This window comes from Oryx dammah, unplaced genomic scaffold, assembly GCF_014754425.2.
Source record: "Oryx dammah isolate SB20612 unplaced genomic scaffold, SCBI_Odam_1.1 HiC_scaffold_13, whole genome shotgun sequence".
NCBI classification, from domain to species: domain Eukaryota; kingdom Metazoa; phylum Chordata; class Mammalia; order Artiodactyla; family Bovidae; genus Oryx; species Oryx dammah.
In genome coordinates this window covers 11269789-11285608 of record NW_024070197.1, presented here as the reverse complement: position 1 = coordinate 11285608, position 15820 = coordinate 11269789, and the positions used below count along the sequence as shown (strand labels likewise).

Below are 15820 nucleotides of genomic sequence, written 5' to 3'. Positions count from 1 at the left end.
CAGTTCCTTGGTCTCCCCATTCCACTCTTGACTCCTTATAATCCATCCTCCACTTAGTAGCCAAACTGATTTAAGTGAAAAACAGACATCTTAACATTCCTTCTCAAAGCCTTCCCAGTGATTTTCTGAGTGCTCAGATCTTTTAAATCTGGTGCCCTTCTTGCCCTGCCTGTCTGTCCTTGCCTGCATCTCCCTGGCTTGCTCCATTCAAGCTGTCTGTCCTTGAACCCCTCTGTTCCTCAGATATGCCTGTCCTTGGGGACTTTGTGTTTGCCCTACTAGAAATAGTCCTATACAAGATTTTTGCATTAGACTCTCAATAAACGTGGTTTGAACGTGAATTTGGTAGTCTTCAGAATTTTTAATCATGAGTGAAGTTCATTGGCTTGACTTACTTTGCAGTATGTTTTGTGAATTCAGATTGTGGTATAAAGATTGGTTCCTTCCTTTCCAGAAATTTAAAAGGTATTTCTATGGTAGAAGTTAGAGGGGAGTGAATCCACAAATACTTATTTAGAACCTACTTTATCCTCATTGGAAAAGACCCTGATGCTGGGAAAGATTAAAGGCAGAAGGAGAGGAGGATGACAGAGGACCAGTTGGTTGGGTGGCATCACCAACTCAGTGGACACGAGTGTGAGCAAGCTCCGGGAGATGGTGGAGGACAGGGAGGCCTGGTGTGCTGCAGCCCATGAGGTCACAAAGAGTCAGACACGACTGAACAACAACATGCCAGGCAGCATGGGGGAGACGATGAGAGAGGGAAAGAAAAGCACAGATCCTGGTTAAAACTGAATTTGGATCCCCAGTGCTGGGCACCCATTAGCTGTGAGAGCTTGGACATCTTTGCTGAACCTGTATTTTTCCTTTCTCAAGGCAAGCATGAACACTTTCCTATGGAAACATAATGGCCCATGCTGGGGCCCGTGGAGCCACCTTGTCTTTTAGGGAGAGAAACTATATGGAACATTTAGAGTGTTTGTGCTTTCTGAGAGAGAAAAATGGTGAGCCATAATCAAGGTTTCAGTGAGGCACTGTATGTACATACCTTGCTTGGTGCCTGGCACCCTGTGAGCCCTCTGTGGGTAGTAATTACTGTCATTGTTACTGATGGACTGTACACAATATGTCATAATGTGACTTTACATTGATTTGCTGTAGAGAGGCATATAACTTTATTTTTTCCAAAGATTGTCTTATGTGGACCGTTTTTAAAGTCTTTACTGAATTTCTTACAATACTGTTGCTCTTTTATGTTTTGGTTTTTTGGCCCCGAGTCATATGGAATCTTAGCCCTCAGACCAGGAATTGAACCTGCGCCTCCTGTTTTGGAAGTGTGGAGCCTTACTGGACCGCCAGGGAAGTCCTGAGAGGCATGTAACTTTATGAGCAGACTCTGGAGCAGTATTGCGCAAGTTGATATCTGCTTTGCTAAGATCCCACATGCCTCACTGTGGCATGGCCAAAAAAACCACCCAAAAAACACAGTTTTTGAATGTCTGAGCAACTTATATATATTAACTTTGCAAGATCAGTAGTATTATTAGTCTCATTTTGTAGATAAAGGAAGCTGAGAGTGGCAGACAAAATAATGCCTGTTGGGTAGCTGTTTTATCTTCAGCAAGGTCCCTAAGAACTCCGTGCCTCAGTGGGTCAGTTTCCTTTTGGCAGCTGTAATGATTACCACAAATTTAGTGGCCTATAACAGCCCAAATTCTGGAGGTCAGAAGTTTGGAATCGGTTTCCCTGGGCTAAATGAAAGTCAAGGCAGGGCTGTGCTCTCTGGAGGCTCTGGGAAGAATTTGTTTGCTTGATTTTTCTAATGTCTAGAAGCCACATGCATTCCTTGACTTGTGGCCCCTTCCTTCATCTCCAGAGCATCTTCAAGCCTCTCTTCTCTGAGCAAAACCTTTGCTTTTGTCTTCACCTTGCCACTTCTGACCCTTCTGTCTCCCTCTCTAAAGGACCCTTGTGATTATTTGGACCCACCTGGAAAATCCAGGATAATTACCCCTGCCCCTCCCCCCCAAATGCTTAATTTGATCACATCAGCAAAATTCCTTTTGTCATGATATAATTTATTCATGGATCCCAGGAATTAGGGGCATGGATGTGGCGAGGGCGGGGCTGCATAATTTTATCTGACACTCTCAGCCTTATCTGTAAAATGAGACTAATAATGTTGTAGCCTTGCGTTCAGGGAAACAAACTCATTCAGTAAAACAGTGCAGATAGTGGAATGGAGTTTATTACACCGATGGGTTCAAGGCAGAGTCTCCTCTTAGCCAAGGACCTTGACCAGTTTTAGTGAAAACCTTATAAACCCTAAGTGTACGTGCCCAAAGCCACCTCCCCAAATTCCCTGAAACTAGTCTGAACAAAGGAAAAGAAAGATACAATCAAAGTTAACCCGGGATTCATATGCCTTAAGTCTAGGCAGCTAACAGTGGACAATTATCAATAGGTCTGTGGTCATACCCCAATAAGCATAACAGAATTTGTGATTCTATTTGGTTACGCAGATAATTAGGGTATTCTTTTAGGAGAAGGAGAGTCTAGATACAAGCCCTGGGGATCTTCCATCCCCGGAGTCTGGTTTTCCAGTTGGTATGTCGTTTCCACAGATACTGGGCATATAACTCAAAGTCCACAATCCAGCCCAAGATGGAGTCCTGCTTTCAAGGTGGCCTCTGAGCCCACCGTCTCAATCACTGTACCTTGTTGCCCTTCTCTACTAGCTAGTTCTGTCAGTTACTTTAAGCTGTGTAACCACTGTGTAAGCTAGTTCACTTCTTAGTCTCTGTTTTCTCAGCTCCAGAATAGGGAAGCAAGGTACCAGCTCATGAGATCCTCATGAGGGTTAAATGATATAATACACGTGAAGAGTTTAAAACAGTGGTTGGCAGGTAGTGTGAGTGTTCACTGAGTGTTAACTATTCTTTGTTGTTGTTTATTTATTTATTTATTTTTTTGTGCTATTTTGCTATCTACCAGGTTTGTATAATTCTGCTGGGATTTCTTTTGCTGTATCTGTAACAGCCACTGGATTAACACTGTAATATATTTCCAAGCACAATCACAGACACTAGAGATTGTGTGGTTTCTGAAGCTTGCTTACACTCTAATGGAGGAATGAGCAGTGAACACATGAACAAATAGCATAACTCCAGATGTGGACCTACTTTGGATGAGGTGGCCAGTGTGGACCTCTCTTAAGATGGAAACAGTTGAGCTGAGACCTGAAGAACAGGTCATGTGATGAGGTAGGGGAAGAAGCAGAGAGAACAGCTAATGCCAGAATCCAGCAGCGGGAGCCGACATGGTGGTGCTTTCTAGGATCAGGGACGGCCAGCCGAGCTGTAGGCAATTACCAAGGGCGAGAGTTGGATGAGGTGGCAGGGCTGACAGTACCAAGCTTGCCTGGGCACCATTGAAGGGACTGAGCGGGAGAGTGGCACGATCTGGTGGCGGAGCTCTCTCTTCCTGAGATGGGGACAGTGGCTTGTGGGGGGCAGGGATGGGGGCAGGGAGGCCCGGTATCAGGGTGTTGCGGTTTTACAGGTGAGAAGCGGAGGCCAGGGTAGGGTGGTGGCCCATGCTGCCGCGAACATCAGTGTGCCTGGTTTTGGCCCACCTGAATATTTCTGTAGGCTTGATTCCCAGAAGGCAATTGCTGCCTTAGAGTGAGTAATGAGAGCCGACGTTCTTTAAGTGCTGACTGTGTGCCAGGTACTATTTTAAGTGCTTTTCATCTAATTGAGCCAGAAATAAGCAGTCCTCTCAGGGCCCTAGAATGGTTAAGGATTAAAAACATACCATGATATTCGGTGTTGTTGGCAGTTGGAAAAAAAAACCTCCTGAGCAGTCAGAGTCTGTGGAGCTCTGTAGGATGGAGGGATCCTGGAGAGGCCGTGGGCTCTATGGGATTTCTGTCAGAGGTGTTTATATGGAGCAGGTGCTTGAAGATTTCAGAGAGGACACTCTGAGTCGGTTGTGATAAGGACTTCTTGAGGAAATGGTGTCTGAGTCGGGGTTTGAAGTCTGGAGGGAAGGCTAGGCGAGGCCGAGGGAGGAAGACGGTGCGCGTGTCAGCTGTGTATAGCGCTTCGATTTAATGTCTGCAGGTGGGGAACTGAAAGCGTGTTGGGAGGAAGCTGGTAGTAGTGGAAGATATGGTGGCGGAAATGGGAGAGAGCCACGACTGAATGGATTTAAACGTCAGCTTAAATTTTGTTTCTCTGTCAGATTTTTTTTTTTTTTTAAATCAGAATCAAATCGATCACTGAGCCCTTTTGTAATTAAGGCAGTGGAGATTGAAGAGATGTTCAGGTAACTTTTATTCAGCGTCTCGTAGTTAGGTGGGCCTACATTAGGTGGTTTTGCACACATTTGACCAGGTCTTCGAGGAGATTAAATGACTAAAGTAAGAATGGATATCTCCATTTTACAGATGAATGGAATGAGGTTCAGAGAGATGGCTCAGTTTGCTTGGGTCACCAGTTAGGAAGTGGCAGAGCCAGAATTCAAACCCAAGCCTTCACCCCTGAAGGGCGTTAGTGCTGGGCCCTGCCTGTTGCCAAAGGAACGGCAAGGAGAACAGAGCCTGAGAAGTTAGTGGGTTTGGAGGCATCGATTTCTCAGAAGCAAGCGGGTCTAGCTGTATCCTTGGGGTAATGGAGCAGCCAAACCAGAAAAGACCATCACTCAGACTAAGAGGGACCATGAAACCTGGAATTCCAGGTGCAGCAGTGTCGGGGCCAGGTGAAGGGAGATGAAGAACAGTGACAGCAGAGACCTGGAAGGTGCAGCTCAGTGCATGGCTGCTCAGCCGTCTGATGTCAAAAGTTTGATCTGTGCACGATATCCTCTTTGGAAACATTGCTTGTTTATTATCTGTGCTGTTTCTGGAGGGATTGGAATGCCTCTTCTCCTTCCACCTGCCGGTGTGATGCTGTCAACCTGTAACAAGAGACCCCCCTCATTGCTAGCATCTCTGTTATTTATCTTGCTTGTATGTCATAAGTCCTTTGCCCATTTACTCTGGTTAAGTGGAATTGTCACATGAAAGGCTCCTCTCTGCTAGGGTGTGGTTGGCAGTGGCAGGGCAGTGTAGAAAAACAATAGTGAACAAGCTGGGAACCAGACATATGCCTCTGAGGGAAATACTGTCAGTGGTCTTTCCCTCCTCCTGATTTTACCCTTTGATCATACCACTGAAGGAAATCCCAAATCTGCTAGCATCAAGAATCAGTGCAGGACTTGATTTTATCAGCCCTCATTCCCATTCAAGATTTCTAGCCTGATGACGTGCAAGTGTCCATCATTATTAGAACGATTTTTGGAAAAGAGTTTCTGCATGTTCTCCCTATAGTGGTACTATATGAGAATGGACTCATTTCCTAAATTAGGAGCAGACTCATTGGCCAGCAGACTCTGAATTTATGTGTGACTGTTCCTCGTCCTTTCTCATCCTTGTCAATGTGAGTAATCATAGATTTGCTGCAGAAATATTAATGGGTTTGATTACAAGGCGCTAAGACCTGTAAGACCCTGATGGGGTTTTTCATGATGCAAATTCTTTATTTCCTGTTTCCAATTGGAAAAATTCTGATTCTGAAACACTTTTGGTTCAGGAATTTCACATAAGGGATTGTGGACCTCTGCTGCTGTCTGCTGATCTCATAGTTAAGTCCAGACTTCCTGGGGTATAGCCTAGCCTCTGATTACTTTCTTTTTAAGCTTCCTCTTCTGTCACCCTACAGACTTAGAATGATATAAACACTTCCCAGATGCACCCTCTTTCATGCCACCTTGTGTATGATGGCTTAAATAGTGCCCCTTCTCTTCTGCTGTCACACTAGTCCAAGCCATCGTCCTCTCTCAGCCGTGACACTCTTCTAACCCCTTTGCGCCCACTCCATGACCTCCCATCTTGTCTGAAGCCCAGCGTCCTGACGGTGCCTTTGTAAGAGCCTTCATGATTGGCCCCTGCTTCTCTCTGCAGCCTCATCTGCATTCTTCCCTTTGCTCTCTGCTCTTCAGCCGCTCTCTCTTGCCTTCCTGTTCCTGGAACATGCCACTCAGCCCTCTGCTTCAGGGCTTTCGCACTTGGCTGTTTTCTCTACCTGGCACATTCTTCTCCCAAATACTACCTGTGTGCTTGTCCTTCATTTCATTTTAATTTTTGCTCAGCACCTCTGTGGAATGGCCTTCACGATCAGGCTGACAAAAATAGCATCGGCCATCACTGATCCACATCACGCTTGATTTTCATCACTTTTGGACATGTTATGTGTCTTCTCTTTGTCTGTCTCTAGAAAATACAAGCTCTGAGAGGGCAGGGATTGTGTCTGTTTCTTCACTGCTGTATTTACACACCGTAGAGGGATGCCTGGCATTGTAGGTGCTCCATAAACAGTTGTTGAATGAGTTGGTCTTTGTAGGATAGAATGGAGCCTGTCTGTTTTCCAAGATCTGAGGTCTTGGTGCTTAAGTGCATTCAATGAAAACTAAGGTTACTTCCTTTTGTCTTGTTTTGTTCTTCAGTGATTGGAGGTACTTCACTGTTCTCTCTCATCCTGTTAACAATGTCTGCCTTGTAGGCTGCGGGCCTCCCAGGTGCTTCTTGTCGGCATGAAGGGACTCGGGGCTGAAATCGCCAAGAATCTCATCCTGGCTGGAGTGAAAGGACTGACCATGCTGGATCATGAGCAGGTGAGATGCGCTGTCCCCACATCACTGCCCTTCACAGTCCCCACCCCAGTATGAACACATGGAGAGTGCGTGTGTTCCTGCTTGCCCCTTCAGGGCTGTGAAAGAGGAGGGCTGGCGTTAATGACACTGTAGCCATGGAGACTGACAGTGCCAATGCCGGAGTTGAATTCACCTCCACCATATCTTACATGGTCCTCCGGTGGAGACTCCCGTCCCCTCACTGAGCTTGCTTATCTGTAAAGTGGAGTTACCATCTCCCTTGAAGGGTGATTGGCACCACAGTGCCCCCTAGTGGCAGGAACACCTCACCCAGAAGAAGAATTTGTCTTGGGTAGAGAGGGTAATAGTGAAGAACAGGGAAGCCTGGTGTGCTGCAGTCCCCTGGGGTCGCAGAGAGTTGGACACACTGAGCAACTCAACAGCAAGAGAGGGTAAGAGAGGAGACCCAGGGAGGGATGGTTCCAAAACTTGGAGGTCCTTGGTGTGAAAAAACAAAACAACAGTGGGACGATAGCGTCTTCATTTGGTTGTGTAATCTCAGCATGGGGAACCAGGAGAGATCGCTGCCAGCGCCTCAGCCTGGGGACGAATGCCGCTCAGTGTCAGAGCCACCCCTTACTTCTGCAGTGCAAGCGCTGGTGGTGCTTTCAGCTTGGCTTCCGCTGCAAGGCCTAGCTCCTCTGACTGGTTTTCAAAAGCCTAACATGTGGTTCTCAGTCCCATCTGTGCTATAGAGTATTCAGGTAGTTATTTAAAAGTTTCCCAGGTGAGTCTAAAGTCAGGGAGGGCTGAGAAGCACTGCCTTCATGTGACCTGATCCCAGTCAGCTCACCCAGCCTGATGCCCACTCATAAATTGGGTAGCGCACGAGCACTCCTCAGTAGTTCTGCCTTTTACAGTTTGCTTGAGCTTTTGTCCCTGACTGCAGACATCCCAGGGAGACAGTGCTGCCTGATGCAAAAGCTTTGGAATCATGCAGACTTGGGCTCAAGTCCCACCTTCTGAAGCTGGGCAAGGGCATTCACTTCCCAGAGACTTAGTTTATACATCTATAAAATGAAGATATTCATTCCTGCGCCTTAGAGTTCTTCATTTCAGTTACATCAGCACGCATCCAGGAACACCTGTGGCTACCTTGGAGTAGTCTAGGTAGGGGCAATAGAAAAATCCACAAGAGCGACTTCCCTGGTGGTCTGGTGGTTAAGACTCTGGGTGCAGGTTCCATCCCTGGTTGGGTTACTAAGGTCCCACATGCCATGTGGTGCAGGGAGGTGGGGGGAAGGGAGGGATGCACAGGATTTGTTTCCCATTCTCAGTTTTTTCCAGAAACCAGAGAAGGCTCCCTGACTCAGGTTGTGTCAGGGAGACATGAAGGGCTTCCCGGAGTGCTAAACTCAGTCTTAAAAATCAAGTAGAGATTTTTCAAGGTTGGAGGGGCTGTGTTTTAGGCAGGGGACATTAGCACAGCATGGTAGAAATAAAAAATAACAAGCAGTTTGGTATTTGTAGAGTGTGAAGCCTAAGGGATGGGGGTGAGGGTGAAGATTGCAGGTGAGCGCCAAGTCACGAAGGGCCTGCTGGTAAACTCCACTGTAAGCCTTTCCTTACTTCTCTCGGTGGTGCGGAGTCATTGGAGAGTTTCAGATGGGCGAGGGGGCCCTGAGCTTTGGGCCTTGTGTCGATCACTGATATCGTGTAGACTGTGGATGGCACAAGGCATGGGACAGAAGACTACTTAGAAGGCTGCCTTAGTAGTTCAGGGAGAGTTGGAAAGAGTCTGAGGGATGGCAGTGATGATAGAGATGGCGAGAAGCACCCAGAGGTGAGAGGTGCTTAAGTGGTAGGGTCGGGTGGATTCTGTATGAGGAAGCAAGGGGTACCCACAGCTGCTGCCATGGACTGGAGGTGCTGGACGCTGTGCTTAGAGCAGTGGGTGTAGTATGTCATTTAGTCCTCAGAAACAACTCTGAGATGGAGGGATTATCATCCCTATTTTACACATAAAACAGAAGGAAAGGAGGTGAAGCATGGCCCACCCAAGGTCACAGTAGTTAGTGGGAGCACCAGAACCCAGGCCCCGACTCCTGGCAGAGCCCACCTGCTTAGTCCCGTCACCTGGTGGCTGCTATCAAGGAAATGAAGAAGATACGAAGACCAGGTTTCTGGCTCTGGTGACTGAATGGGTGACTGGTGGGCTCATCAACAAAGACAACAAATGTAGGAGTCACATATGATTGGCCCCTGGGATCTACAGCAGGAAATATCCAATGGACAGTTTAATATAAGACTCAAATGGTTCGGGAAGTCTGTATCAGTAAAAGCAATTTGAGAAACAACAGTAGACTGAAAGGTATGGAGTTGGTTTATGGAGCTACATAGAGTGAAAATATGAGTGATTCTGAATGGAATTCCGAAGACAGCTGCCCTGAAGAGGGCCCATATAGAGACTGGGGTGTGAAGTGAGGGGGAAGGAGCTCTAGGAGCTGAGAGGCCAAGGAGTAAGGCCCAGATGACCTAGGAAAGCCAGGCAGAGTGTTGAGTAAGTGCATTGCTTCTAGTAAAGTCGTCATTTTCAGCCTTCTCCGTCCATGGGATTCTCCAGGCAAGAATACTGGAGTGGGTTACCATTTCCTTCTCCAGGGGATCTTCCCAACCCAGGGATCGAACCTGGGTCTCCTGCATTGGAGGCAGACGCTTTAACCTCTGAGCCACCAGAGAAGCCCCACTTTACATGGGATTTCTTCATATTTGCTCAAAAGCACACACTTAAGTCCTTGAGCCAGGATTTGAATCACAGATTTGAATCCAACCTTAATTACTCCAGAAACCGCCATGATGTACAGTCTCTCTGTGTTGAGATCCCAGGATGGGTCACGGGGACTGTTAGACGGCTGGCCTGAAGTTGGGGGAGGACCAGCCCTGTGTGCTTGGAGGAAAGACCGTAGGGACAGTGTGCGTGGTGCATAGTTGGCAGGAGAGCAGGGTTTCCTCTGCTGAGCCCAGTCTTGGTGGAGGTGGTGAGGTCATCCATGGAGATGAATGATTAAATTAGACGTTTGATGTGTGAAGAAATGCATTTTGAACAGTGGAATCTAATCCTACTTGTGGCTATCAGGGGATTATATTATCTGTCTTTGAGGCTCTCTTCTGGTGATGTCTAGCCTTCCGAGTGAAATTGTCCCTCTGCTCCAGCCTCTGCTCATCTCGCCTCCTATCTGGGTTTTAATTGAATTTACGAGTTTGTTTCCAGCATTCTTATTTGTGTCTGATTTTTGCATCGGTTTGATTTGAAACTACTTGTAGGCAGGGACTGCATCTTTTAAGCTACTTATGTCTTTCTATGAATGCTTCAAGTTGGGCACATGGTAGGTATTTTTGGTCAGTTCTTAGCACTCATGATTATGTCATTTTGTTGGCAGTTAAAAATTAAGAAAGCATGGACTTTTTTGTTTAGAGTGAATTTTCATTGTAAACACAAGGGGGTGCTCTTTAACCATCAATGCCCAGTTTAAAAAAAGAAAAAAAGTTAAATGTCTATTTTAAAGCCTCAGGAGGAAAGAGTATAGGGAGTCTGCATTGAACAAATTCCTATAGAAACAGTTGTAATACAATTAGATGCTAGATATTTTAGTTACTCTTTAAAATGGAAAAGTTCAGGGGAGCGTCCCTGGCGGTCCAGTAGTTATGACTTTGCTTTCCAATGCAGGGAGTTCAATCTTTGGTCCAGAAGCTAAGATCTCACATGCTCTTAGCCAAAAAACCAAAACATAAAACAAGCTACACTGTAACAAATTCATTAAAGAATTAAAAAAGTAAAATGGAAACGTTCATTTGTTATTTTCTGCCAAATTCAAATATTCAAAAAAAAAAAATTCATTCCCAGGTATCTCCAGAAGACCCCGGAGCCCAGTTCCTGATCCGTACTGGGTCTGTTGGCCGAAACAGGGCTGAAGCCTCTTTGGAGCGAGCACAGAATCTCAACCCCATGGTGGATGTGAAGGTGGACACTGAGAATATAGAAAAGAAACCCGAGTCATTTTTCACCCAATTTGATGCTGTAAGTTTCATAGAGAATGTAAAATCTGCTGTAGGAATTAAGCACTAGTTGTATGTATATTAGGTCCCCTGGGGTGTTAGACTCTCAAATCTGAGCTTTTTCCCAATATAGTTTGTAGGCTGTTTTGTTCTTCGCTTTTAGTATTGGGTGGGCCAAAAAGTTGGTTTGGGTTTTTCTGTACTGTCTTAAGGAGAAACCCGAACCAGGTTTTTGGGTAACCCAAGCTGTTGCCCTAGTTGGGTGAAGTCTTATATTACCTTAGTGCGTATATGCCTCATTAGTGTTTGGCCTTAGTTTACTGAGTGTGTGGGTTAGGTAGACCCAGGCTGTTGAATCTGCTTTAGCTGCTTGTGAGTTGCTGCCTTTTGGTTTCTTCTTTCGGCATATTTCCCCCAAGACCAGCTTTCATCATTGGTGTTTTGTCTTCCTTCCAGAGTCTTTGCACACAGCTTTAATACATTTGACTGCAAATGTTTTCTTCCGAAAACTTAACAAGTTGGTGATTAATTTCTGTAGCAGAGTCATTTTTTTGTTAGAAATATCAAACTCCAGTCTGTGTTTTGTCTTTTAAAAGAGCACACCTGATCTTGGTCTGTCTATATCTCTCTCCTCCACACAGCCGCTTTGACCATGTTGCCATGGACAACTAGACAGAATCACTGCAGTCATAAGCCAAATGCAGCATATCCGACCTCACTTGATTTCACTGCCAAATCTCTGCAGAGGTGAAAGGATAAGTGAAATTCTGCTTCAGTGTCTACGACCTTTCAGACATGGTTCCCTCCACTCTGGAAAAGCTTAGTAAATGTTGGATAACCATGTAAGAGTCAGAGATGATCTGCTTGGTTTTTCAATGAAAGACCTATTACATGAGAGGTTAGGATTTGAGTTTGGTTTACATGCCATTGTATCTCATATGCGCATGTATTCAAACGTGGGCTTCAAAGGATGGTTCATCTGTGCGTTTTGTCCCTTTAAGATTTTTTTCACTCTGTTTTGTAAGTCCAGGTATTGGAACATTTTCCATTTGGACATAAGTCATCCTTCATTTCTTTAACCATAGCAACCACATTTGGTTTACTCTAGGTGTCCTTGAACTTTTAGCCACTAAAGCTTTGTTAGAACTGAAACAAGGGGTTGTTGCTTGTATTAATATAAGGCATGTTCACAGGGCAAGCGTGACTTGTTTGAGCCATGTTTGACTGGTCCTCATAGGCTTTCACACTCACTCTTGACTGCAGAGCTCTGTTCAGACAGTTTGCATGTTCAGCTGCACCTGTCTTGTCTTTTAGATTTGATTTCTCCCGGGTGGCTGTAGCCTTTGAATGGCAGTGGAGACACATTTCTCTATGACGATATGTCAGTGTTCAGGCTCCCAGACAGCAGCAAAGAGGTTATCAAATGAAAACATCCTTTGGTAATTTCTTCTCCAACTTTCTCTGTTCAGAAGAAAACATGTGCGATTTAGACGTTGTCTTCCTGCTCCTGATCACAAAACTGTGTCCTGTGCAGTAAAACTTAGCCATTTCCAATACCTCAACTTACTGGAACACGACCTGGAGGCCTCAGAGCAACATTGATGATTCCCCTGAGTGAATCACCGGCTCATTGTCTTAACTCTGAATGGGAGGTCACTTGGGCTATAACCTTTTCTTTCGTCCTTAAGTTCAGATTAAGCTTCACATCGAAAACTGTGGAAAAATAGTCTTAATGGGACTTGTTTACCTTCTTTATCATCACACATCAGTCAGAAGAAGGGGGGGATAATGCCCTTGTATTTAAACATGATCTTTGGGTAAATTTTAAAAAACTGGTTTTGTTTCTTGCTGTAGCTTAATCAGACTTTAATAGGTTTAATGATTTAGAAATAACTTACTCTGAGTTATATTACTGTCTTTTCATGAAAACTGTGAAATGTGGTTTATGTATGTTCATGGTTTAGGGGAAACAGATTCATTGAGTGCCTGTTACTTAATAGCTCGATGTGTTTCAATTTGGTCGCAGAAGGTGAAATGACAGTCTCGATGATTTACATTTTCTGCACACTGAGACCTGCAACTGTTCTTTTGTCTTCTAACCTGAGGATCCAAAGAACCTGTTGTTCCAGTTTGAAACTGGCTTTAGACATGCCCAGAGAGACTGTTCATTAACGTTTATTTAGACATCTGGGCGGTGAGTCATGGTCTGCCTAACTCACATGCAGCCACTTTCTTTTCTTCTGCAGGTATGTCTGACTTGCTGCTCCAGGGACGTCATAGTGAAAGTTGACCAGATCTGTCACAAAAATAGCATCAAGTTCTTTACAGGAGATGTTTTTGGATACCATGGATACACGTTTGCCAATCTTGGAGAGCATGAATTTGTAGAGTAAGTTCAGGGAAAGGAGGAGAACATAGCATTTTAAAATGTACTTTTATTCACGGGTAAGAAATTACTGAAATGGTTAGATAGCATCACCGACTCAGTGGACATGAATTTGAGTAAACTCTGGGAGATAGTGAAGGACAGGGAAGCCTGGTGTGCTGCAGTCCATGGGATTGAAAAGAGTTGGGCATGACTTAGCGATTGAACAACACAACAGCAACAGGAAATGACCTGGTTAAGGAAAGTATTTTACTCTAGTACTTGGAACTTTGGGAAATCAGTTAACAGCTTATTGACTACATAGATTGTGTGTTCAGAATTGTAGGAGATGTGGCTCCTGCCTTCCAAGTTGATGGTCTCCTCTAGAGCAGGGGGTCCCCAACTCCCAGACCCCCGACTGGTACCAGTCTTTGACCTGTTAGGAACCAGGCCGTGCAGCAGGAGGTGGGCGGAGCTTCACCTCCTGCTCCCCATCACTTGTATTACCACTTGAACCATCCCCCGCCCTGACCATGGAAAGATTGTCTCCCCGACCCCCCACTGTGCCAAAAAGGTTGGAAACAGTTGCTCTAGATCATAGGAAAGGCATTTCTAAGGTGGTCAAAGCACACCACATGGGTGTCTGATCAGTCTGGGCTTTGCTTTCTGTTTAGGAATGACTTGATTAGATTGTATATATTTGTTCCCCAGCTTGGGCTTGTGTGTGTTTAGGTTTGAGTACTAATTAGTTAGATGGGCAACTCTGGAGGCACTCTCAGCCAGAGTCTACCTTGGAACATCTCCAGGGTCCAGAGGCAGCTCTGGTAGAACAAACAGACTTCCTCTTCTTGCACCTTGAGGTTGCAGATCCTGATAAGTCTCACATGATGAGACCTACCATATTTTGAACTTATAGCTTCTAGATGAAAGATGATGATGATACCATTCTTGTAAGATGACAAGAGTTGGTTTGGGGGCTGTGACTTTTGACCACCACCATGCCGATGAGAGAGAAAGAGAGACCCTGTGTGGTAGTGAAGCCCCCACCAGGAGTCAAGACAGGAACTGTTTTCTTGCATTGAACTTTTCAGGGGAGCCCCTGAACTCTCTTCAGTCTGCAGGTTTCTTGCCTGTGAAGTCAAGATGGGGGAAGGATAGACATGTTCAGAATCTCTTGTAACTCTAATGTGTGATGGCTTTAAGAAAATCTAGTCTTTGGGCATGTTTTAAATGGATAAAGAAGTCACTGTAGAGAAAAGAAGGCCAGCTTATTTGAAGGTGAACTCCCCCATGGTAGATGGGAGGAAATGAATTGAGGGAATGTTTACAGCGTTTCTTGAGAACATACTACGTGCTTGGCAGTCTGCTAACAATTGGTTATTTCTCTTAATAATCCTGCAGGGGTTATTATTCCCACATAGTAGGTAGATGCCACATCAGGTGGTCTTAGCACCTGGGCTGGGATTTGAGCCCAGATCAGTGTGAGATGTTGCTCTTAACCACCATCCATTCCATGCAGTGAGCTGGTGATGCTCTTTTTGTTCTCATGGCATAATTCACAGAGTAAAACTCGATTCCCCCACTTCTCATCCTCTAGGGAGAAAACCAAAATTGCCAAAGTTAGTCAAGGAGTAGAAGATGGACCTGATACCAAGAGAGCCAAACTTGATTCATCGGAGACGACCATGGTCAAGAAGGTATGTTGATATAGCTGATTCACTTTGCTGTACAGTAAAAACACAACATTGTAAAGCAACTGTGTAATTATGTTGTTGTTGTTGTTTTAGTTGCAAAGTCATACTTGTTTTAGTTGCTAAGTCATATCTGACTCTTTCGTAACCCCATGGACTATGTAGCCTGCCAGGCTCCTCTGTCTACGGGATTTCCCAGGCAAGAATGGATGGTGAGGTGGGGAGTGTTAAGTCAAAAAGCCCTAGGGTCCTGTAGGCTCCAGGCCATAACCAGGAAAGGAAACATGTAGTCCTGAAGGGAGGAGTCTGGACAGAGTGGGCCAATGCTTGTCCCCCTTAAAGGGGGGCAGATATGCTTAGTGCCAGCTAGCTGTTACCATGAGGTTGCGTGTTCAGTAGCTAAGTCATGTCTGAGTCTTTGTGACCACGTGGACTGCAGCACGCCAGGCTTCCCTGTCCTTCACTATCTCTCAGAGTTTTCCCAGGCTTGTCCATAGTTGTCCATTGAGTTGGTGATGGCATTCAACCATCTCATCCTCTGTGGCCCTCTTCTCCTGCGCTCAATCTTTCTCAGCATCAGGGTCTTTTCCAGTGAGTCAGCTCTTCACATCAGGTGGCCAAATTATTGGAGCTTCAGCATCAGTCATTCCAATGAATGCTCAAGGTTGATTTCCTTTAGGATTGACTGGTTTGATCTTGCAGTCCAAGCGACTCTCGAGTCTTCTCTAACACCACAGTTTGAAAGTATCAGTTCTTTAGTGCTCAACCTTCTCTGTAGTCAAACTCTACATGACTGTTGGAGAAACCATAGCTTTGGCTATATGGACCTTTGTAGACAAAGTGATGTCTCTGATTTTTAATAATGCTGTCTGGGTTGGTCATAACTTTTCTTTCAAGGAGCAAGCATCTTTTAATTTCATGGCTGCCGTCATTGTCTGCAGTGATTTTGGAGCCCAAGAAAATAAAATCTGTCACTGTTTCTGCTTTTTCCCCATCTATTTGCCATGAAGTGATG

The 15820-nt window shown here is 45.3% G+C and overlaps 1 protein-coding gene and 1 non-coding gene across 2 annotated transcripts in view; one reads left to right on the top strand and one right to left on the bottom strand.

Moving 5' to 3' along the window:
• The window catches only part of SAE1 (SUMO1 activating enzyme subunit 1), a 60456-nt gene that overhangs the window by 6030 nt on the left and 38606 nt on the right, over positions 1 to 15820 (top strand). Inside the window, exons 2-5 of the mRNA XM_040252451.1 lie at positions 6603 to 6714; positions 10598 to 10771; positions 12996 to 13138; positions 14712 to 14811. Of these exons, the coding sequence (XP_040108385.1) occupies positions 6603 to 6714; positions 10598 to 10771; positions 12996 to 13138; positions 14712 to 14811 (529 nt within the window). The remainder of the gene's footprint in view (positions 1 to 6602; positions 6715 to 10597; positions 10772 to 12995; positions 13139 to 14711; positions 14812 to 15820) is intronic.
• On the bottom strand, positions 9361 to 9432 carry TRNAW-CCA. The gene has a single exon. It is a non-coding gene; the product is annotated as a tRNA-Trp (tRNA).